The sequence below is a fragment of the Plecotus auritus genome, assembly GCF_963455305.1.
Source record: "Plecotus auritus genome assembly, chromosome: 4".
Lineage (NCBI taxonomy): Eukaryota > Metazoa > Chordata > Mammalia > Chiroptera > Vespertilionidae > Plecotus > Plecotus auritus.
The window spans coordinates 84,198,535-84,222,460 of record NC_137775.1 but is presented as its reverse complement, the minus strand read 5'-3'; the positions used below and the strand labels follow the sequence as shown (position 1 = coordinate 84,222,460).

General features: G+C 43.1%; 1 protein-coding gene across 2 annotated transcripts in view; it reads left to right on the top strand.

Annotated features, from left to right (window-relative positions):
* Positions 1–278: 278 nt before the first annotated feature.
* The window catches only part of TFAP2D (transcription factor AP-2 delta), a gene marked incomplete at its 5' end in the record, with an annotated part of 60,078 nt that continues 36,430 nt past the window's right edge, over positions 279–23,926 (top strand). The window contains 5 exons of one of the 2 annotated variants that reach the window (XM_080667078.1): positions 279–510; positions 1,509–2,006; positions 5,472–5,532; positions 15,420–15,585; positions 15,754–15,872. In XM_080667078.1, the coding sequence (XP_080523204.1) occupies positions 472–510; positions 1,509–2,006; positions 5,472–5,532; positions 15,420–15,585; positions 15,754–15,872 (883 nt within the window). Of the gene's footprint in view, positions 511–1,457; positions 2,007–5,471; positions 5,533–15,419; positions 15,586–15,753; positions 15,873–23,926 lie in introns of those variants that run through there. The other variant, XM_080667077.1, reaches the window with a different exon arrangement.

Below are 23,926 nucleotides of genomic sequence, written 5' to 3'. Positions count from 1 at the left end.
CCCACCTCAGTCGGTATAGAAAAGCATGATAAAGGTTGGAAAAAATGGATAAAAATGTTGAAAGAACCTCCAGTTCCTTATTAGGCGAAGATACAATATTTATTCCTTGTCTCCTGGGATAAATCTCTTCTGCCTATTGTCCTCCCAGTTCTCAGTGCTGATGCTTAATTTTCAAAACTTCTATATTACCAAGGGACCTACGACATCAGCCAAAGAAATACTCAGCAAGTACAAAATCTGTTCCAGGGAGCTGCTTTTGTGCAGAGGGAAAAATTTGTTCCTACAGGTTTTTAAGTGGGTACGAGGCAAGGAGCTATCTGATCCGGGCAAAGCCATTACAATTTAGATCTCTATCTATAGAACATTTTTTTTCCTTTAAAAAAATTGGAAAATACAAGAAGTTTGGATTTTTTTTCCCGATTCTTTTTTTGGAGGGGGAAATTGCATCGTAAGCTTTCGGAGAAACCCAACATGTCAACTACCTTTCCGGGACTAGTCCACGATGCCGAGGTATTATTACTTTTTTTTTTTTTTTTTGAGCGCGCGCGTATGTGTGTGTGTGGCGGCAGTGGCGGCGCGGCGGTGGCAGCTTCCCCCTGTCTCTAATCTATGTTGGACCGTTACGTTTAATTATAATCTGGCTTTCGGGAGAAGTTAAGGAAGGAAAGGGGAGAAAGTTCGTTATGACATCTGTCGCCAGGAAGGGCAACTGTGCCACGCTAAGAAATAGTTGCCATAATGAGGGGGAAAACATAATCCTAATAATAAAGAAAGGGAGGAGGTGGTGAGGAAGAAAGAGATATGGAAAAATGATACTCAGGAAGGCAAAGTAAAAAGATTGATGGGGGGAGACGGTAGGTGGACAAGGGGGGGGGGGGACAGCGCTCCCCTTTTGGAATGGGCTTATTCTAAGAAAGTGAAGCAGAAAGGGGCTTCTGATGCCTTGCCCCAACTGGTTAAGGAAATGTGCAAGTGGAACGATGTGCACAGACTAGATTTTTTAAAATACATGGACCATGATTTTGAACATCTCTGGCCAAACATTCTGGCCTGGACCGCGGCAGGATCTTGGGGTTGGGATCCGGCTGGAGGGGAGAGGCGCTCTGAGCCGGTGGACTCTGGTTCTGCTCCCCTGGCCCCCAAGCCAGTGGCAAACCTGGCTCCCAAACCCAGCTCCCTGCGCGAGTGGGGCAGGGGCTGTGTGTGTGTGTGTGTGTGTGTGTGTGTGTGTGTGTGTGTGTGGTGTCACCGCACCTATATAGGGTGGGGGATTTTTTTCCCCCTCTCTTGACTGTGAGGACGGGGCCGCCCACCCCCAGTCCGCCAGCTCGAGAAGGCTTCCTGGCAAAGGCGCTGAACCCGGGCTGCTGCGGCTTGGGCCGAGCCGTGCGCGCTCGCTCTCCTTGGAGAGCCCGAGCACACTCCTGGCTCCGGGAGCGCGGCGCCTCGGTTGCACAATGACAAACCTCAAGTTTTTCTGCTCTCCCTTTTCCCCCTCTTCCTTCCAGATACGTCACGACGGATCAAACAGCTACCGTTTGATGCAGCTTGGCTGTCTGGAGTCCGTAGCCAATTCCACTGTCGCCTATTCCTCCTCCTCTCCTTTAACTTACTCCACCACCGGCACCGAGTTCGCGTCCCCCTACTTCTCCACTAACCACCAGTACACCCCGCTCCACCACCAGTCCTTCCATTACGAATTTCAGCACAGCCACCCGGCCGTCACCCCAGACGCCTATTCTCTGAACTCGCTCCACCATTCGCAACAGTACTACCAACAGATCCACCACGGGGAGCCCACCGACTTTATTAACCTGCACAATGCGCGGGCGCTCAAGTCGTCCTGCCTGGACGAGCAGAGGCGGGAGCTGGGCTGCCTCGATGCCTACCGCCGCCACGACCTGTCCCTCATGAGTCATGGCTCTCAGTATGGAATGCACCCAGATCAAAGACTCCTGCCAGGGCCCAGCCTCGGGCTGGCCGCCGCGGGAGCGGACGACTTGCAGGTAAATAAGCATGCAGTGAATTTGTCTGGCCCTCCCCTCTTCGCCCTCCCCCTCCCGCTCTGTCGATTGTCTGACTGTAAGCCGGCTCTCCAACTCTAACTCTCTCTCTCTCTCTCTCTCTCTCTCTCTCTCTCTCTCTCTCTCTCACACACACACACACACACACACACACACACACACACACAGCAGTTATGGAAAGTTATCAAAACAATTAGAGGAGGCGTGTGCCATTCGTTTCCTCTCTTTGGATCAAGGCATTTCACCTGCACGCTCCGGAGTCCGGCTAGCCGCGGCCCCCACTTTCCGTAGGTCTGCAGGGAAGTCTTTTGTGAATCTATATTTCTGCCCCTGAGGGGATCAGGCAGGGGAGATCTAGGAGGCTGTGGTTGAGACTTCCGGACTTAGAGTAAGACCCGATAAGTTGATGACCAATCCTAAGCTCAGTCTGGCGCTTTTCTGGGTCTCAGGTGTTTGTTCCGTACTGAGCTGTGGGGAGCTTACTATGAATTGGGGGAGCTGGTTTGTTCTGGAGACATTGTTGGGACCCTGAGCTCTAGCAGAAGTTTCACCAAAGATACTAGATTGATGTGGAGAGCAAAGAATCACAAATGAAAAACTCAAAAATGTACCCCAATGAAAGAATCTGCACAAGGCAGTTCGCCAGGGTGTGGGGTTGAGCCTAATTTCTTTGCCTGAGGCCCACCCAATCCTGCCAACCTGTTCATTTGCAACTTTATTTTTCTTCTCCAACCCATTAACTTATGTAAGATGCAACTCCTTAAGAAGAAGAGAATGAGGAAATAAAGAGAGAGAAAGGGAGAAAAGACATAGGGAGAAAGAAAGGAGAAAAGGAAGGCAGAGATGAAAAACAAAAAGGAGAAAGAGAGGGAGGGAGGAAGGGAGGAAGGAAGGAAATCAGATACTGTGGAGGCCATCACTCAACTAGATATCTCCTACTTTCTTAATGCATTTTTTGCATATTCTTTCCAACAACAGAATTCATAATTATATAAACATATTGTCACAGCCTCATTTCAAACAAATAAGCCCACAGATGTCCAAAAAGAACCCAGAAAACATGAATTTGTAACTTCTTTTGCCTGAAAGTGCAGCTAGTTCTATCTGTGAGTCCCTACTTTTTCAGTCTACACAAAGCTGGCCACCTTTTCCACAGTCGCTACAATGCAAGGCAAGATACTTGAAGAGCCCAAGTTGGAGACATCAGGGAACCCTTGTTGCGCACAAAAAATCTTTCCCCCTCATTTACCTCCAAGCAAGGGATCATTTTAAAATTAAAGTGAAAGCCCTTACAATCCCAACAAAGAGCCATAGCCACAAGATCGGCACACAAGAAAAAAGATTTGGCTTCATAAACCTTGACTTTCTACATTTGTATTCACAAAATAATTTTATATGCTCAGGGCATTTTTACATTTTTCACAAGGATCCCCTTATGTCTCAAGGGGGAAAGAAGTCTGCCATTCAATGCTTTGCTCAACTAAAACCTATTTACTCTTTTTAATAGCCACGTCTGCTGCTGATTTTTTTGTATCTGTACAAATTTTTTTTCTGTGCTAGGCACAAAGCCGGGCATTTTTCAAAAGAGAGGATTAGAACATTTGCAAGCACCAGACAAAGAGAGAGTCCCGTGCAAAAGAACACCGTAGTTTATCCAATTTTCGACTTAGTGCCATTCAACTGGTCATTTATGCAATGTCATCTGACCAAACAACGTTTTACTTATGAGGGGGGAAAGTTTGTTAAGTGAAGAGACCAAGATTCGTTTCTTCTAAGAAAATAAACATCTTAGCGGCACGCCAGAGAATGGGAGAGAAAGGCTTCACTCCCATGGAGAGCTTTGTGGCCTTTTCCCTTCCTCACTTCAGATATTTTGAACCTTTTTTCCCCAGCCTATATGCTTTTTAAAAATCATTTTTAATCTTTTTTTTTCCATTTATTACTCATACTGAGGGAATATTCATACTGAGAGAAACACTCCAAGATACTAGAAGAAATTGAGGAGTACGGTATATGATCTATTTATATATCTATGTCTATAGATATACATATATATAATTCTTATATATGAGTACATATGAAGCAAGTTGTAAATCTGGCAAGCTATTTTTTCCACTCCTCCTGGACTTAGCAGAATGAAAAAGAAAGAAAAAAGTCATAGCTACTTTTAAAACGAGAACTAGGGAGGGGATGTGTGGGAGAAACCCGTCTCTCTCCTTTTATTTCTTTCTTTTTAAAACATTCATCAGCATATGCCTCATTTCAAATGCAACAAATGTAAATATACTTTTCCCTGCACAGAATTTTAAGTGAAAGTCCAATGGTTTGGAGGGCGGTCTAAGTCTGCCTAACAGATGCAAACAGTCTTGTGGCTTCAGTTCCATCTTTGAGTCCCCTAAAAAGATTTGCTATGGCCAACAAAGGAAACTGTCACACCTTTTCCCATCACCGCTTTAATTTATGCCCAGTTTCCAAGTTTTTTTTTCTTCATATTGATTTGATAATCACTTTAAGGCAGAACAGTTCAAATAAGAAAGAGCTCGTGAACTGGTTGAAAAGGGGGCTCTTACAGGCCTGCCTCAATATGGTGAAAATGGGGAAGCAAAGGGAGCCAGGGCTGTAAAGGTTGTTTTGTAAAGTGGGTTTTTATTATGCACCGACTCTCTCCGCATTTACTTAACTCTTCACGGGCTGTTGGGTAGGTTAACACCCTTCAAGGCCTCTTTCATGTCCAATACCTCGTTTGTTTGTAAAGGAAAATGAGCCTTTAACACATTTGGACTCAGGGAGGGGGGGGAAGACACACAGAGAGAAATTTTTATTTTTCTTAATCAAAAATCAGCAAACCCTTACCTCCTTCCCAGTTCAAATGACCCCCAAATCTATTAGGCTCCTGAAGATCTACAGTGAGTGAACCTGAAGGTGTTTCCTCTATAAGACCCCATTTTGGGTAGCATTATAAGATGCTCCTCCAACTGGGGTAAAGCAGAACCTTCATTAGATAACTTAAATCTCCCACTTGAAATGACTCCTCTGAGCTCCCAAGAAACCCACAGTGCCAAACTTGACAAATTTGGTGTAATTTGCTTCATGCAGAAACTGCCATGGAGACTGTATATGTGCTATGTGCCTTGATGGGGACTCAAAGGGTTTCTCATTCTCTTATGCCAAGATGAAAGGCACTCAGGCCCTTTGAAGTGTAATATTTCATGGTGCTATAAAATGCATACCTTAAGATTTATACAACTTTTAGATTGTGGTTTTCTGGCAAATTCCCCCCCCCCCCCGCCCCCTTATTATGCTCTAGCTCAGTGGTTGCGTTAAATGTCTACTATGAGGTTATGTGGATATGAGGTTCAGGGACAGGACAGATTGAAAGAGTTAACTCATAGGGTCATACTTATTATTACCTATTTGAGTGATTTTATGTATTTTCCTTTTATTAAGGGCTCCGTGGAGGCCCAGTGTGGGCTTGTTCTCAATGGCCAAGGTGGAGTGATAAGAAGAGGTAAGGACATGTTAAAACATTCTTTTCTTATCTGTTATGTTGTTTTGAAGATCTGGTGGTGCTTTTAAACATCAGATACCTTGTCTGGTGACTGAGAAAACAATTTCTCTTAGTCAATTACTCTTGTCCCACACAGACATACCCATATTAAAAAGCCTCCCTTCTTCCACTGAGGCCTGAACTTAGCCTGTGCCCCAAAGACCTCTGATAGAAGAGATTGACTGTTTCTCACAGAACAGTGACAGAATCAAAGTTCAAGACAAAAAAAAAAAAAAAAAAAATCCTTCTCACACCTCCTTCCCCCATCACCACATCCTGGAGCAGAATTTCTGGTCTTTTTTAGTCCTAAATGTGCCAGCCACAGCCTGGGTATTTGAGGTGATGGTGTTAGCTTGAGGCTTTGAAGGATTCTGTGAAAGGCTGGATTCGTTGAGGCTGCAAGGAAGGCTAATGAAACACCAACATTGTAGCTGCCCTTATTTTTCTAAGTGTCCTGAACATTTCTTTCTTTAAAGGAGGGTGGGAGGAGGAGGTGGTGTTAACTGCACCGGATAAAGCTTTCTTGTTCCCATCTGTTGAAGAAAACATCTGAATCCAGAGTTACCCATGGAATTGGAAGGGGGGACAAGAGTAGAAAGCTGTTGATTTCGGCTCAGACACTGAAGGGGGCTGCATTTCAGATGTTCCATTTTGACAAAAGGTTTTGAACTATGACATTTTAAGGGCCTCGAGGCAGTGCAGATTTTGCTGGCTTCCCACTTAACTGTATCCAGTGCCTCTGAAGCTTATTTTCCTAGCAAGCTGAGTAACCCTAGGAGCATACAAGGCAAGGGGGACCAGCTGTTATTCCAACTTCATACGAATTAATAAGATGTGGCCTATTCACCAGGACTAATTCCAGCTCCAGGGCTGCACTTGTCTTTAGTAGCTGAACCACTAAACACTGAGTCACTTCTGATGGCACCAAATAAATGTCCTTCAGTCACTCTACCTCTCTTTCAAAGCTCATTTAAAGATTCCAGAGAGAGAGAGAGAGAGAGAGAGAGAGAGAGAGAGAAATGTATTGACAGTAGTAGGTTCTTTCATGTTTAAACTGCAGGTTTTGCAACCCAGTGTCCAGTGTGAAACTCCATTTAAACTGGGAGACAAAGAGTGCTTTCCTTTGGGAATTTGACTATTGTCATAGTGGAAGCTTGAAACATCCGTTAAATGTAAAATAGCTCTATAATTATGTTGTTTCACCTGATGGGTATTTGAGAACTTTTGTTTTTTAATTACTAGTGATGATCCATAAATATATTTTTAAATGAGCAATATTAAACCTGTCAGCCAGGCCAATACTCTCATATTGACATGCCATGAAATAGGCCCAAGATTAGTGAAAATTGAGAAAAAATATACATCCTGTTGGGAAGAAGGGTTAAAAAATGCAGAGTGAAAGAGGGGCCAGGTGAAAGGAGCTTGTTCCAGTCTGTTAGGGCGGTCGCACCAAAGGTGAGGCCAAGCACTCCGGACGCACGAAGATGTCGGTGGTGCTGAAGGACAGCGCCACTAATTAGCGCCCAGAGCCGGCTCCTCCCAGAGCCCAGCTCGCGCTTCTGCGGATTTTGAGTTCAGCTTGATCACCCTCTCAATTGATTGGAAATTGCGTGAGGTCGTACAATACCTGACAGAGGGTGGGAGTTATTCGAGGTCGAAGGTGGGAGCTGGATAGGAGATGGCTGTGTAATCAGTTGAATTTTCGGAAAGAGCCATAGGGGACACCTCTACGCCAGCCTCCCCCAAAAGACCAACGCTCTTGGGTATCTACAAGGTCAGTCGGAGCTGCGGTCCTGTCCTATCAGAGCCACAGAAATGGTCTTCCTTGGGTGATGTTTTTGTATTCTTCTAGGATCCGATGCCAACTCACTTCACCTAACATATCAGCTCCGAATCTATTTTAAGTCAAATATTGATCTTTTTAGAGCAGCCTGGCTCCAAAGAAAAAGGGGAGGTAACTTGGGGGTTTTGTTTGTATTGTTTGACTAACTCCCTCTGTCTTCCCCTGCCCTACAAAAAGGAGTTCAGAATTTAACTGCTGAGTTTATTCATTTTCTATGTGTCTTAAGATAAGCCAATTAACTTGGGATAGCCCTGGAGACCAGGGTGTGCTGTCTGTTTACTCTGAACAGATCAATGTGCATGACAATTTACAAACGGATGGCAAGGGTATCAAGGAAGTCTTGCATTAAAAGGTGGTGTAGATCCTTCCAGAGCACGCCCAGCACTTCATCTCAGGACCCCCAGTTTTTGAAGAAAAGCTAAGGAAGCCTCTTGTCTCTATTGTCACAGTAGTGCACAGGATTCCTAATATCAACAGCTCTAGTCACCTTTGTTCTTCATGAACGCAAGCTCTCTGCCATGTCGCCTTATTGTGTAATAGCTTATATGGGAATATCTGTTTCTCTTCTAATCCATGCCTTACAGGTAAAGCTCCACATGAAACATAATTTCTTGAAAAGCACAACTTTTCACCATTTTCCTTCTCCTGCTAAGCTCTCGGATAAACTTACATTTCTAATGATTTCTAGAATTTACTGTGGGAGAAAAAAATTGGATTTTACTTCCAAAGACCCCTGAAGGCAGATCCCTAAATGCCCTACATGAATTCTCCAGGGAGAGGTTATCCTGGTTTGCAGTGGTGCGTGTGTGTTGGTGGGGGGAGGGAGTTCCAGTTAAAATTTGGCCACGTCTATAGGTAAAGATCCAAATACCATTTTCCTGACTCACTTTGGTAAGTGGCAGTTACGTTGTGTTTGCCTATAATGAAGGCCCCATCGCCAAAGAAAGTGCGAAAGAGGGGGCAGCAGCAAGGTAATTACCACCTAGATAAAATATTTGCCACCGCCTCGGAGGTGCAGCTCCCCGCGCGCTCACTCTCGGTTAATGGTGTGCGCGATTTTGCCCGCAGCTCCGCCACTCGAACCATCAGAACCAATAATCTTTACTTTACCCAGTCCTCGGGTATCGATAGCTTCTCTCGCCTCCGGGCGTCGGCTTTGATATGTTAATATTTCTGAGTAGCAAATTCTGCAGAGATCATATTAATGTTGTACGTACAGAGTGGAGCTTTGCCTTCGTTGAATATTCAGATACTGGATTTCAAAAGGCATCTCTTGAAGAAACGAGGCTTCTATTTACAGGAGTCGTCTGTGTTTTTAATCATTTAAAAAAAGAAAGGAAAACCCACTCTTTTCCCCAGGAATCTTCTGAGACTCCCTTATGGCCCCCTCCCCTTTGGCAGGCGCTGGCCCCTTTCATTTCTCGCCCTGAGAATTTAATAATAAGAGAACAGTGTTGATGACAATGAGGACGACGATGATGATGATGATGAAGCTAATAATGAGGGGACGCAGATTGGAATCGCAGGGGTAGGGGCTCAGTTGGGCTGGGCGCTGTGGCCTTCAGAACAGGATGGAGGTGAAATGAGAAAACCCAGTTTTTCCATATTTGGGTGACATTTTGGCCCTGGTCTTTTTTGTGAAATCGGGATGGCAAACTCAAAAAAGGAAAAGAAAAAAAAAAAAGGAAGAAAGAAAAAAAAATGAAAAAGTGAAGGGGGAAGCGCCCTTGTTTCGCTTTGTGATCACTCTGCCTTGCTGCCCCAGGCTAATTTCAGAAGCTTAAATACCGCCATAGCCTCTGGGCCACGCGGAGAGGGAGCGGCCGGCCGTGGGCAGGCTGGAGCGCTTTCCGGATTGCCTGTGGCTACACAAAATACAAACTACTTTGAATCAAAACATTTTTGGGGAATTAATATGATCTGAACTCTGCACGTTTTAAGAGCGCCGGAGTTTGTCAGATCGCTTAGAGGTGACTGGCACGCCAGGCGGAGGCATTTAGGCTGCGGCACAAACATTGTCAGAACCGATTTAATTTTTTAAAAAATGCTTCGGTGAAACGGAGCTTAGCATCAATCGCCCAGTCTGCCAATAGCAGGGCGGATGGATCTGACCGCTTTCCCCTTCCGCAGCCCCCACGGCTGCCCGCGGGCTGCTTGGCCAGGAGGACCCGCTTTCCCCCGATTTCTCCAGGCCCCCAAACTCTGAATCAGCCTTTGGGTCTTTCAGGATTTCCTGGAAGGAGTAAGGTTGGAGGAGGGTGGGGACACTTGTGCCTCTTCTTTTGTCAGAGCTTATGGACTCTCTCTTTACCTCAAATCTCAAAACTCATTTCTATGGCTTATTTATTGTGACAATAAGGCCAGGAATATACCTGGAGCCTCTCCTGCCACGTTAGTCCCCAGATACAGATTCTGAATTCAATCACCTTTCTATGAAGTCTAAAATCCATATACCAAAAGACCTGGACGCATGGTTTGTTGGAAACCTATTTTGCGGGAATGGGGGAGCTGCTTTTCCATAGCCTAATGCCTTCTCCCCAATTTCCTTATTGTTTTGAAAATCACCAAAAGCCAAAGCACTCTATCTTTGGGAAATGGAGATTACCCCACACACACACACACACACACATGATTACACACCCACCGCCACATTAAACTAGTAGGTCTCCCCTTGCAGACCTCCCTTTCTTTTGTTCTGTCTGGAACCTGCACCGGGAGGAGAGCTTTTCAAACCTGGTAATCCAGTAATACCTGGCATATCCTCCCCCAAACAGCGCACTTTGCTGCTCAAATATCATCTGAGGCCTATTTGATTACAATTAAGCCCCTATCCCTTTGTTATTTGATTACAATTAGTATCTGCTTCCAAGGACTGTGTGTGTGTGTGTGTGTGTGTGTGTGTGTGGCGGGGGTTACCTGGGGGGGTTGCGATTGAGAAGGGCAAGAGGCTAGAGGGGAAGGCCCCGGGAATGATCCTACCCCACCCAGTTTAAACGTGTACCTCGAAGAAATGTACCAGCAGAACAAACTGGGACAGGAAACTCTCGTAATCGCTTACACATTTTTAATGTGTCAGAAAAAATAACAAAAAAAAAAAAAAAAAAAAAAAAACCACGAGAGATCACTGGAGATGAAGAAGGGGAGGAAAAAAATCCCTGCCGTTTGTATTTCTTTCATTTGAATTGTAAACATCTGTTTGGCTGTAAGGCGAACAGAACATTTATTTTGCTCTCAAGATTTGGTTTAATTATGTCAACACCGAACGGCAGCGAGCAGGCGGCGCGGCGGCTTTGGAGAGGCTGCGCGCACCGGCCGCGCCCGGAAGCCCGGCAGGAAGTATTGATCGCACCTGGAGAACGCGCGGGGCCTCTGGCCATCACCCGCTCTGTTCTTGAGGCGGGTGGGGGGCACTCAGAGGGCACCCGTGGCTTAGAGGCAGCTTTGGGGGCTCCAGGGGAGCCGCGGTTCCTTGGAGACGACTGTGGCTGTTTCCTCTGCCCTAATTGCCTGGGATGAGAAGAGTAAAAGCGCGTTGGCGCGTGGCTTTCTAATCCCGAAGCAGCGCAAAAGGTGGGTGGGGATCTTGTCATGCTCCACAGCTCGCACCCAGTGACGTGGTAGTTGCTCAGCATCATGGTGGGATTGGGTGGCTTTTGCTCAGGGCGCTGAGCATGCGTGTATCCATTTCCCATTGCACCTCCCCACAATCTGGGAAAGTAAGTAGAGCAGCTGTGAGCATCCCCATTTTTCAGATGGCCAGACTGAGTTCCAGAGTTACTCGCCTAAAATCGAACGGATCGCTAGTAAGCCAGGTTGCTACTTGCAGCCCAGTCCTTTTTCCACTCCCCCACACCATGCCTGCAGACACAGGGTCAGACTTTTCCAGCCAGGCCACAGAGGGCGCAGCCCCAGCTCCCTGCTTCTTCTACAGGCCTGGGATCTAACAAGGGCTGCTGGCTGAAGGATCTGCATCTATTCTTTTGTGCATGACTTTGTCATACACACACTAAGCCCTTGGCTGACTTTTTCCTATAGCGGTGGCAAAGTTAATCCCTTTTACTATGATAACCAAGTCCTAGACAAGTGACCTTGCGTAGATAGTCCCTGATTTCTTAGTCTGTTACTATAGCTACACATCTAAGTTTACAGCAGCACTGGAAATAGGACACCTTATTTCCAGGTTTCAATTTAAAAAATAATGACCTTCGTGGAAGGATTGCTTCTGTGCACTATGAACGGAAAAGAGATGTACTCTAAGAGTTCTGCGGGAGGACTCTGGCTGTGGCACCAGAGATGCCCCTTACCGGAGTGCTGGATCTAGAATGAATATTACATAATTTCAATAAGAGCTGACAGGCAACACAGGCACATGAGGAATTTCAACTAGTAACAATGGAGATGGATGCTGTAAATGGCTGGGCATGGTTGACTCTTGCATGACTTTCCTTCTTTGAAATCTCACCATTGCCATTAGTTGTCTGGATCCCCTTAAAGAATCCCCACCTCCTTGGAACCTTCATTCCAAATGCAGAACTCTGGTTATGTTGACCTATTGCTTTTTAATTCCGCCCTACAAAATAAACTGGGAAGAATAATATGAGATTCCCCATGCTGCTGTAAACTTTACAAGTTGCCAAATCTTTAGCCAGGACAAGAGAGTTCCCCAAGGCTGCAGCAATGCCAAGTATCAAAGCAACAGAAATTCCCTTTAAAGATGCTATGACATAAAAAATAAAAGACTCTAGAGTTGATGGCTAATCTGAATACAAAATAAATCCTCCAGGCAATTTGTGTGTGCATCAAGCATACTGTTAATATGCAGCCTGTATGACTTACCTAATAAATGCTTATCTGAGCATAAGCCAGAAATCCAACCTGGATGCAGGAGAGAAAGACCGAGGGCCCAGAGAGCTAGCACTTAGCTAGGTAGCCGACCAATGGCTTCCCTGGGAGCAGCTGGTTTTCAGCACATGGGGTTTTCCTTTCCCCAAGAGTGCCGCTTCCAATTGGAGAACGCCTAATTTGGCTCCTTTTACAAAATTATAATATTTTGAATCTCTCTAAATAAGGTTTTAAACCCACTGTGCATTAGTAAAGATAGAAAAGGTCTGAAAGTGTGGCCTTTCCCTTAGCAACCAGGAAAATAGCATATGCACAGGCCCTTTTCTCTCACTCATAATAAATTTAAGATGCATTGGGTGAGCGGTCTTGTGCCCTCAATTGTATACTGGCCAGTGTACAAGAGAGGGGACTTTATGTAAAAATATGCATTTGCTTATGATTCATAGTGGCTGTGGGTGGAGGCCCATTTTCAGTAGAGGGCTGTGCAAATTTTGATTATAGACATCATTATGGCTTTTAAAAAACATATTTTTGCTTCAGATGACCTCACAGTGACCTAAATTCTAAAGTTCTCAGGTTCTCAATTCTCATGATATGTCACTAATACCCAGATTCACTGATACCTAGCTTACTTTTCTGTTCATCTCAATGTTTGAGAAGTCACTGTTTATTTTTAAAATGCATTTTGCATCTGTAGGTGTAAAGTGAGAGCATAACCAAAAGTATAGTAGTGTTTTTGAGCCCAGAAATCTAGGAAAACTATTATTATTATCATTATAGTAGTCCCCTCTTATCCTCGATTTTACTTTTCACAGTATCAGTTACCTGAGGTCTACTGCAGTCTGAAAATATTAAATAGAAAATTCCAGAAGTAAACAATTCATACATTTTAAATTGCACGTTGTTCTGAGTAGTGTGATGAAATCGTGTGCCATCCATTTAGTCTTGCCCTGGACATGAATCACCCCTTGGTCCAGTATATCTATATTACATAGTCTGTCTGCCCGTTAGTCACTTGGTAGCCATCTAGGTTATCAGATCGACAACTAATCACAGTGCTTGTGTTTACGTAACCCTTATTTTACTTAATAATGACTCCAAAGTGCAAGAGTAGTGACCCTGGCAATTTGGATATGCCAAAGAGAAGCAGCAAAGTGTGTGTATATATAGGAAAGAATATAGTATGTATAGGGTTCAGTACTATCTGTGGTTTCAGACTTCTACTCAGGGTCTTGGAACATATCCCCATGTGCATAAGGGGGGGGGGATGCTACTGTTCTATTATTTTAAAATTGTTTCTGAGAACGACAGGTGGAGAAGCACAGGTAAATCTGTGTTTCCAGCTCCTGCGGAAGGCATTTGCATGGTTTCCCATGGTATTGGCCACAAGTTTAATAATAAAATTTTTCAGTTTGACAATTAAGATGATGGCCCCTCAGGTTTTAACTGAGGGCAGGTATCCAGACACTAGCACAGGCAATTTAGCCTGGTTTACAGGACCCACCTTCCAGCCTGGAGAGGGCTGGCTCCTCTGATGTTCTCACTATCCCCTCTTCTGTCTTTGAGGGACATGCAGGGTGATCACCAGCCACAGAATGCTCAGGGAGAAAGACATTAGTCCCAGCACTTTCGGGGGAAATGCAGATGACTGTAAGACGGCCAGTAGGAACTCCAGAAAGTACAGGGGTAGAAACACTTTAAGAGTAGGGCAAGGTTAGCCTGTTCTCTCCACCCAGGTCCAGGACCCTTTTGCCTTTTTAAACATCCTCCCAGGTTCCTTAGTAACTGTGCCCAGAATCTGAATACCAGAGACTCCACTGACATACATTCCTTCTGAGCTGCTTAGTAGGAGGGCAGGAGTATGTGGGAGGCCAGTGGTGAGTCCTTGACCAGTGCTTCTCTAACTTTAATGCACACACAAACCATCTGGGCGTCTTTTAAAATGCAGATTCTGACCCAGAAGGTCTGGGGTTGGGCCTGAGATTCTGCATTTCTAGCGAGCTCCTAGGAGATGCCAGTTGAGGACCACCCATTGAGTAAAAAAATTGTGGATAACACTCTCCTGAGCATTTTTCTTCCTCTACCTACATTCCACCCCCCCCCCTTCTTTTTCATCATAGGACTTCAGCCTTTTCTGGAGATGAGTTTAAGATAGCCCATAACCGAAGAAATCAAATGTATGCTCACAAAAGCAAACTTTGAATTTGACTTTGCCAATGAAGATCTTCCCTCAGCTTGCTTAGTGAATTGGGGGGTGGGAGGCTGAGAGCAGCCTTGGATCCTGGGGCTTTGTAGCCACCTTGTTAGCAGTGTGGACATTGGCTCAGGAATTATGCAGTAAGGGAGGATGGAGCAGCAGGAAACTCTCCCCAACAAGGGTCATCGTGGGTCCTCAGCTCTACTTCAGCTGCCTGAGGTTAGGAAATGTGCTCTTGTTCGTGGAGGAGAGCAGAGCTCCAGGGGCTTTCTGGAGATTATTGGCCACTAACATTTACTGTGTTACTGTTACTGTATGCTAGGTCATGTGCTGTGTTTGACTGTGTGTGCTGATCCTGAGGGTTGACCTATGGTAGAGGGATTTGACCTATTATCCACCCACATGTGTTGGAAGTTTCTGGAAGTGGGCAAATGAAGTTTAGTGGTGTCTGTAGTTGGTAGATGTATGTGGGAAAGGAGATGGCAGCTCTCAAGCATTTTGTAAAAGAGCTTTCAAAAATTTTGTCTATATATTAAATCATGGATAAAAAAATCCATCTATCTGCATACACATACATATACACAGCGGTATGGATAAATAATACCTACCTTTTGCATGGTTAATTGGTGGAGTTTGGGGGTTTTAATTAATTGAAGTGTTTCTTGGCATGGATGGTATCAAAATTAATACTGATGGGTCAGCCTACACTCCACAGTATGCTACTTTTTACTTAAGTTAAGATAATCTCTCATAAATACCTCCAGCAGATATTTGAAAGACAAAATGTTGAGTGTCATTTGAAAGGACATCTTCAGAGCAGCTCTTGGAGATGATTCAGCTGATGTACGTGTAAGGAAGGTGTGCCATGCATCCCTGAATCCTGAGGAGAGCCTTGGTGTTAACTGTCTTTCATGCAGTTATCATCCCTCACAGTCATTAATATACAATATGCTTTTTCCTCCAAAGGTGGTACCTGTGTGGTCAACCCCACAGACTTGTTTTGCTCTGTCCCTGGCCGTCTGTCCCTTCTCAGTTCTACTTCCAAATACAAGGTGACCATTGCAGAGGTGAAGAGGCGCCTCTCACCACCTGAATGCCTCAATGCTTCACTCCTGGGAGGCATTTTGAGAAGGTATGTTGAAGTTGTTTTCCAGAACTGTGGGTCTCCGATACCACACTCCCCAACCCTCAGCGCTTACATCTTCTGTCCCATGTTGAATTCCCCAAGTGGTCAAGAGTTCTCATATTTTCCCTCAGAATGTGAATTGTCAAAACCTAGTTTTTGCTTGTTTTTGGACAGAGCAAAGTCCAAGAATGGGGGCCGCTGCCTGAGAGAGAAGCTGGATAGGCTTGGCCTGAACTTACCGGCAGGAAGACGGAAAGCAGCCAATGTTACCCTCCTCACTTCCTTAGTTGAAGGTATGGCTTTTCAGCTCTGCAAAGTAACGATGGAAGGTTAGCAATTCTTTGAAGCTCAGGATTATTACATTATGCTGTCTAATTTTTGTCTATGCCAGTGATTTTCAACCTTTTTCATCTCATGGCACACAGAAATTAATTACTGAAATTCTGCAGCACACCAAAAAAATATATATTTTTGCTGATCTGATAAAAATAGGCATAATTTTGGTTCATTCACACCGGACGACTATTATTGTGTTGGCTATTGTCATTTTATTAATTTGACAATCTAAGGGAAAAGAGGTCAGTGCCTTTGACTGAATAATCAGGTATTGCGTGTTTTAAAAATTCTTGTGGCACACCGGTTGAAAATTGCTGGTCTACACTGTTAAGCAGGATAGTTAACAGTTACAAGTGAAGTTCCCAATTCATCTTAATAATTACTAAATTATAGTTAATATAAAGATCAGATAATTCATAACATTATTTAATTTACTGATCTCAGCAATAATAGAGAAGAATACAACAATAGAAGATTTAGGTACTTTAACAAGTATGCCCTAAATATCAGCATCAAAAATTGGCTATACTATTGTCATTTTTATTATTGTTTGTTTTGGAGTTCAGATCAATTTGACGTAAATCATTGTAACTCAGTGCAACATGATCTACAGGATAAATAATAATTCTTTATAAAGAGTTCATGGGAGTCTAGGCATGATACTGAGCCTGAGAATACATCATTTGAATCCTAGCAGACATCTATCTCCTTAAGTACTGTGCAGTTCCATGGTTTATGGGTAGAGAAACTGAGTTACAGGAAAGTTAAGGTTAACCAGTGGGATGGAGACAGAGGTGGAAATACGTTCCCAGAAGTTATTTTTTTCCATTTTTCTTTTGTTTCTTCTATGAGGACTAAACTTTGCATATTCTCATTCAATCTTCTTCTAAGAAGAGGTATTATTGAAGATTCGTTTTAACTTTGTGGGGGAGCTTTTGAATGTTAAAGAAGAATTCTGTAGCCCAGATGCTATTGTTTTAAATATGAATGAAGGGGCTTTTTTCCAAGAGTCACTTAAGTACTCCTGTGACACTTTTCTTGCATTGGTTGCTCACTTGTCTAGAAGGCACTGTAGGAGGTGAAAAGTAAGTGGCACACAAAAACAAGCATCTTGTATTTTTCCAGATTACCAATACATACCACTTATTGTACAACTTTGTGAAGTAGCGTGTTCTTGACATTTGTCTTGGCAAAATTGCTTTGGTGACTTTGCTGTTAACCGTTATATTTGCATTGTTCTCTAATTGTAATAATAACAACTACAACAAAAATGTTATTGGCCACTAACATTCACTTATTACTGTTACTATAGTCTCTAGCTGTGCTGTGTTTGCTTAAGTGAGTTGATACTGAAAGATGACATATGGTACAAGGAGGTGACCAGTCATCCACTCATATGGGTTGGGGGCCTGGGGAGAAGGGCAAAGTAGAAAAAAATGACTAATACGTTGATTCTAAAAGGAGACGTTTCTGCTCAATTTAAGTGACACCATTATTAAAATTATAGCTATTTAACACAACAATTGTTCATGATGTAATAGGAATCACATGGATAGTGGGACTTGATTGGTTCTTACACCCAACTCTGCAGTAGAATTGGCTGAGAAGTTTATTTAAAATGCTTGGATCCCACCCCTTAATCAATTGAAATTCTCTGAGGTTATGGCCCAGGCATCTATATTTTTTAAAAACACCCCCAGTGATTCTGATTTATAATGAGGTTTAAGGGTCATTGCTCTGTTTCCCAGGATCCTTTCCACCAAGTAGGATGGACTGACTATGAATTCTCATGAAATTTGTAAATGATGTGAAAAGTAAAGGCCTTAGGGAAGACTTTTCTCCATGGTGTCTGTGAATATACTGGGCAGTACAAACTGAAGAGCCATAAAAGGGTATATTCACAATTCTTCTTATTGATTTTTATAGTAGCCAAAAGCACTGGAGTATCCTGTGTGCGAGTCCTCAGTCGATGATAACAGAGAGGATGCAGGTTAAATATGTGAGATCCTAGGATGATCTCGAGGTCTTGCCATCTACTCTTTCAGCTGCCTCTCCTATCACAAAAGTGCCTAACTTGTGTTCTACCCATTTGGTCTCTGCTTACAGAGGAGTCACATCAACCTTTGCTGATGAAACTTAAGATTTTATTCTTCCCAGATACAACTCAATTTAATTAGGTACATTTGAAGTCCCCAAAATATTAATGGTGTAGAGAAATATATCTTTTTTGTTGTTGTTGAATTCCAGGCACTTGGATGGAACCGAGGAAAAGAGAGTTAGGGGCAAAGGGACCTTTTCCCTTCCTCAACTACCCACATATTACATTATGATCCTCAAATGCACACTACACACACACACACACACACACACACACACACACACACACACGTTTTAAGTTTCATCACTAAGTGCTATATTTTATTTTTTTAATTTTTGTGAGCTTATTTGAGCCAAACTGTTGACAATTGCAGGGAAGCAGAATTTTTTTGCATCTTTTTTTTTCTTTATTGATTAAGGTATTACATATGTGTCCTTATCGCCCCATAGCCCCCCACCCCACCCCACCCCCACTCATGCCATCACCTCCCCCCCTGGTGTCTGTGTCCATTGGTTAGTCTTATATGCATGCATACAAGTCCTTTGGTTGATCTCCCCCCTTACTCCCACTCTCCCCTACCTTCCCTCTGAGGTTTAAGTGCTATATTTTCTGATATTTTTATTCTATTCCATTTATTGGCTTTCTTGTTAAATGCTGATTGTAATCCCACTAAATTTATTTAAAGACTGTTGAATCTTGGGTCACGACCCACAGTTTAAAAAAACAAAATTTAGAACATGAAGAGAGCTTTACATTTGAAGAACAAGGACATTCCACCTAAATTAAAATAGGGTTAATTGGGCTAGTGGTGACAACTGATGGTTTTTTTCCAGCCAGCAAGATGCCATGTGCTGCCAATAGACACAGACAACAGGGGGGTGAGGACATGAGTGGGGGGGATGAGGGGGTAATGGGGGAATAAGGACACATATGTAACACCTTAATCAATAAGGAGATTAAAAAAAAAAGATGCCATGTGCTGCGTTAGGCTCAAAGTCCTTGGAATCCTTTGGGTGATGCCAGCTGCATACAGAATAATGGTGACCCAACTCCCATTTATCAATCTCTTGGGATATTGAAACAGTTGGTGCTTATCTTCAGTACTTTTGTGACTTCTGTGCTAACATGGGTCTGATTCTATTATCTCAGGTTTGTTTTGCTTGTGCAGTGTTACGTGGTAAATTAAAACCTCGCCATGTTTACCAGCTGGTGTGAATATAAAGCTTTGAATTAATCATGTCTCTGGGTAATATTTTTCTTCTTCGAGCAAACATTTTTGTAAAAGCCAGCAACAGTTTAGATTTTTTTTTGCCCCCAAAATTTAAAAATCGAGATTTCTATTCATCAAAAATGGTCCATCAGGAGGAGAAACCAAGATGGCAGCATAGGTAAACACCTAAACTGCTGCCTTGCACAACAATTTCAAAACTACAACTAAAAGACAAAACGGACATCATCCAGAACCACAGGAAAGCTGGCTGAGCGGAAATTCTACAACTAGAAGGAAAGAGAAAAGCATATTGAGACTCAGAGGAGCTGCAAAAGGCTGAGGTAGGGAGACACAAGCGCGGAGAGGACTGTCAGCTGAGTGCATGGCTAGCTTTCTCAAGTGGGAGGGAGACGGAAGTCCCCAACTGCGGTGAACTCCAGTTCCGGGCGAGACTCTGGGAACCCACACTCATTCGGGGGGAATATGGAGTGTTAGGAAAAGAGAAAGCACACTGAGACTCAGGGGAGCGGCAGAAGGCAGAAGTCCGGAGGCATGCGTGTGCGGAGAGGACTGACTGCTGAGTGCACGGCTAGCTTTCTCAAGCGGGAGGGAGACGGAAGCTCCTGACTGCGCTGAACTCCAGTTCTGGGCGAGACTCTGGGAACCCAGACTCATTCTGGGAGAAACTGGACTGTCTGGCAGCAGGCGAAACTCGAGGGTGGCTTTCTCTCAGAGGTGCTTGCAGTGATTACCAAGGAACACTGAGACCCGGGGGCCTCTTAGGGCAGGGCTGATGGGAAGCCAAAGCTGTCTGCTCCACCCTGAGTCTCTGCCCCATGCAAGCTGAGCACAGAGGCTTTTGCAATTTTGCAAGTCTTGTCTCATAAGGGTGTCTCCAGCACAGAAGTTCTCCCAGCATAGACACAGCTGATCCTCACAGCCAATTGGCCTGGAGGTCAATTCCTCCCAGTGATACCAACAACAATCAAGACTTAACTACAACAAGGCTGTGCACACAGTCCACAAAGGGATACACCAAGAGTGTCCACCTCAGGTAACTGGGGAGGCTGAGCCACTGGGCCCTATAGTACACCTAGCACACAAAGCTACTCTACCAACTCAGGGAAGCAATGAAAATGTGGAGACAAAGAAACAGATCACAAATGAAAGAAATGAAGGAAAGCAAACGACTGGATATAGAGTTCAAAACCACGGTTATAAGGTTTTTCAAGAATTTCCTAGAAAAGGCCAATAAATTTAGCGAGACCCTAGAGGATATGAAAAAGGACCAACTAGAAATTAAACATACACTGACTGAAATAAAAAATATTATACAGAGACCTAACAGCAGACTAGAGGACCGCAAGAATCAAGTCAAAGATTTGAAATACAAAGAAGCAAAAAACACTCAACCAGAAAAGCAAAAAGAAAAAAGAATCCAAAAATTTGAAGATAGTGTAAGGAGCCTCTGGGACAACCTCAAGCGTACCAACATCCGAATTATGGGGGTGCCAGAAGAAGAAAAAGAGCAAGATACTGAAAACCTATTGGAAGAAATAATGACCAAAAACTTCCCCCACCTGGTGAAAGAAATAGACTTACAAGTCCAGGAAGCACACAGAACTCCAAACAAAAGGAACCCAAAGAGGACCACACCGAGACACATCATAATTAAAATGCCAAGAGCAAAAGACAAAGAGAGAATATTAAAAGCAGCAAGAGAAAAACAGTTAATTACCTACAAGGGAGCACCCATACGATTGTCAGCTGATTTCTCAACAGAAACTATGCAGGCCAGACGGGAGTGGCAAGAAATACTCAAAGTGATGAATAGCAAGAACCTACAACCAAGATTACTTTACCCAGCAAAGCTATCATTCAGAATTGAAGGTCAGATAAAGAGCTTCACAGATAAGAAAAAGCTAAAGGAGTTCATCACCGCCAAACCAGTATTATATGAAATGCTGAAAGGTATTCTTAAAGAAGAGGAAGAAGAAGAAAAAGGTAAAGATAAAAATTATGAACAACAAATACATATCTATCAACAAGTGAATCTAAAAATCAAATGAATAAAAAAATCTGATGAACAAAATAAACTGGTGAATATAATAGAATCAGGGTCATAGAAAGGGAGTGGACTGATAATTCTCAGGGGGAAAGGGGGGTGCGGGAAGAGACTGGACAAAAATCCTACAATTGTGGATGAGGACAGTGGGGGAGAGGTAAGGGCAGAGGGTGGGGTGGGAACCGGGTGGAGGGGAGCTATGGGGGGAAAAAAAGAGGAACAATTGTAATAATCTGAACAATAAAGATTTATTAAATTAAAAAAAAAAGGTCCATCAGCTTTCTTATAAATCTACTAAAGGCCTGGTGCACAGATTCGTGCACTGGTGGGGTCCCTCCGCCTGGTCTGCGTCCTCTCGCAATCTGGGATCCCTCGGGGAATGTTGGAGAGCCGGTTTCGGCCTGATCCCTGCAGGTCATCACTTGAACCCTCTGACACTACTTAGTCGTCCGAATTTAGGATGACATTACATCTTGGTTTGTTCCTCTTTTCTGATTATCAACAGTGTCTCTTGTAGTTTCAATAGGGTGTCCATTTAGTCATTCATTCAGTCAGTTATAAGATTACCCTACAATCCCTTTTTTTCTAGTCCAAACAAACCAACTAAGGGTAAGAGAAAGGAATGCTATCACTTGGTGCTATTTCCCTGTTTTCTTTAATACTGAGCCTATGCAATTGCATTGCCAGGAAACAATGGAAAAGAACAACCAACTTGACAATGAATTCTTTCCCATAGAAGAGGTAATAGCAAGTGGAGGTACATCACATTTGCTTGATATGTGATTAGCTCATGGCTTTTTACTTTAAGAAGAGGTATTGTTCAGTGCTTGAGGCTTCTAGGATTCAAACACTAACATTCTTTTGCCAAGAATTTTGATGGGCATGCTTACCATCAGTTGCTCCTCTCATGGGATTGAGAACAAAGCTGATAGTCTCATTGCCTTTATATAGGTACCACAATGGGTGTTTAATGGACTGTGGAGCTTAAGGCTAGTTTCCAGGGACTCATGGCAATTATAGGTATGAATGGACTATCAGCCCCAAATAACTCCTCCACTACCCATTCCAGACATCACATTCCCACATTGTCCTTCCTTTGGGATAAAGATTTTCAGCTTCCTTCTAAAACTATACATGATATAAAAAGGATAATAAATTGACTCTTTGTCATAATAACTCTAATTGGTGCTTGTTTAGTCAGACAATCCCCTGGAACACCTCAATAATGAGGGTCACTGGTGTTCCCATTGGCACACAAACGCTCAAGCATTGGGCTGTGCATTTCACAGCTGTCAATGGAATTGGGCTCAATAAAGTAATGCTAGTAAAGCCTGTGTTACACATTCATTTCAAGGTCTCAGAAAATGGCTTTTTTTTTTCCAGGCCAATGGGTATTGTTTCATCTGTAAATTTCTTTTTCTTGTTTTTAATATATTTTTATTGATTTCAGAGAGGAAAGGAGAGGGAGGGAGAGATAGAAACATCAATGATAAGAGAGAATCATTGATCGGCTGCCTCCTGCATGGCCCCCACTGAGGATCGAGCTCGTAACCTGGGCATGTGCCCTGACCATGAATCAAACCGTGACCTCCTGGTTCATAGGTCGATGCTCAACCACCTACCCATGCCAGCTGAGCTGTAAATTTCTTATTCTAAGTTATAGAATAGTCCCTATCTGAGAGACTCTGCTTTGATAAATGGTATTAGTAAGAACTAGTATTTATCAGAATTTTCAATAATTGATCACAATGAAACAGAGATTGTATCATACAATATTATGAACAAATAGACACCTTCTTAGATTATCTTAAATCATTTACTTACTTTCTAATATTACCCGCATCTATGATTTCATTCATTTTTAGGGGGAAGAGGTTGAGGCAGAGGAAATAGGCTACTACACATATGACTTTGTGTTTGACTATGTGCTCAGAGTGTCCTTACATTCCTGCTTCTACTCATGGTGACTGTGGCAGAAAAGGCAAATGTGTTGAAGCCCATTTGGCTCAGGCCTGCCCTTGCCCCCTTTGGTCCAGCTTATTACACATTGTTGTAAACTGTAATGCTCACTGAAGGCATGTCTCTGCATTATTTTCCTTGTGATTTCATTTTCTTTTTTCTATTACTGTCTTTCAAACTTTATGCCTCAACTAATATGCTTTTCAAGCACTCCATTCTGCTTTTCTCCCAATATTCACATTTATCAACATGTCTATGTGTTCTAATAAAAATGCAATTATTATTATTGCTGTCTAACTCCTACTGAGCAGCAGTGGATGTATTGGAATTGCTCATGTTTTAATTTACAACAGATGTTTGAGTTTAGAATTAAATGTAAGAACAGGGCCAGAGAGTAAGTTTGCTTTGAATTCATATAATTTCAAATAGATAATTTATACAAATGGTAAAAAATACAAAAGTTGCAAAAGAATATATAGTGAGTTATCTCCTTTTTTCTTTGTTCCTCAATCATTCAGTTCCCCTCCTGGAAAAAAACAAATGTCTTCGGTTTCTCTATTCCTTTCCAATGACATATGTGTGTAAGCATGGGTTTTTTCTATACACACTTTCTGCTTGTTGAGTTTTTTTCTCATCTTATCTTTTTAAAAAAATATATTTTATTGATTTTTTTACAGAG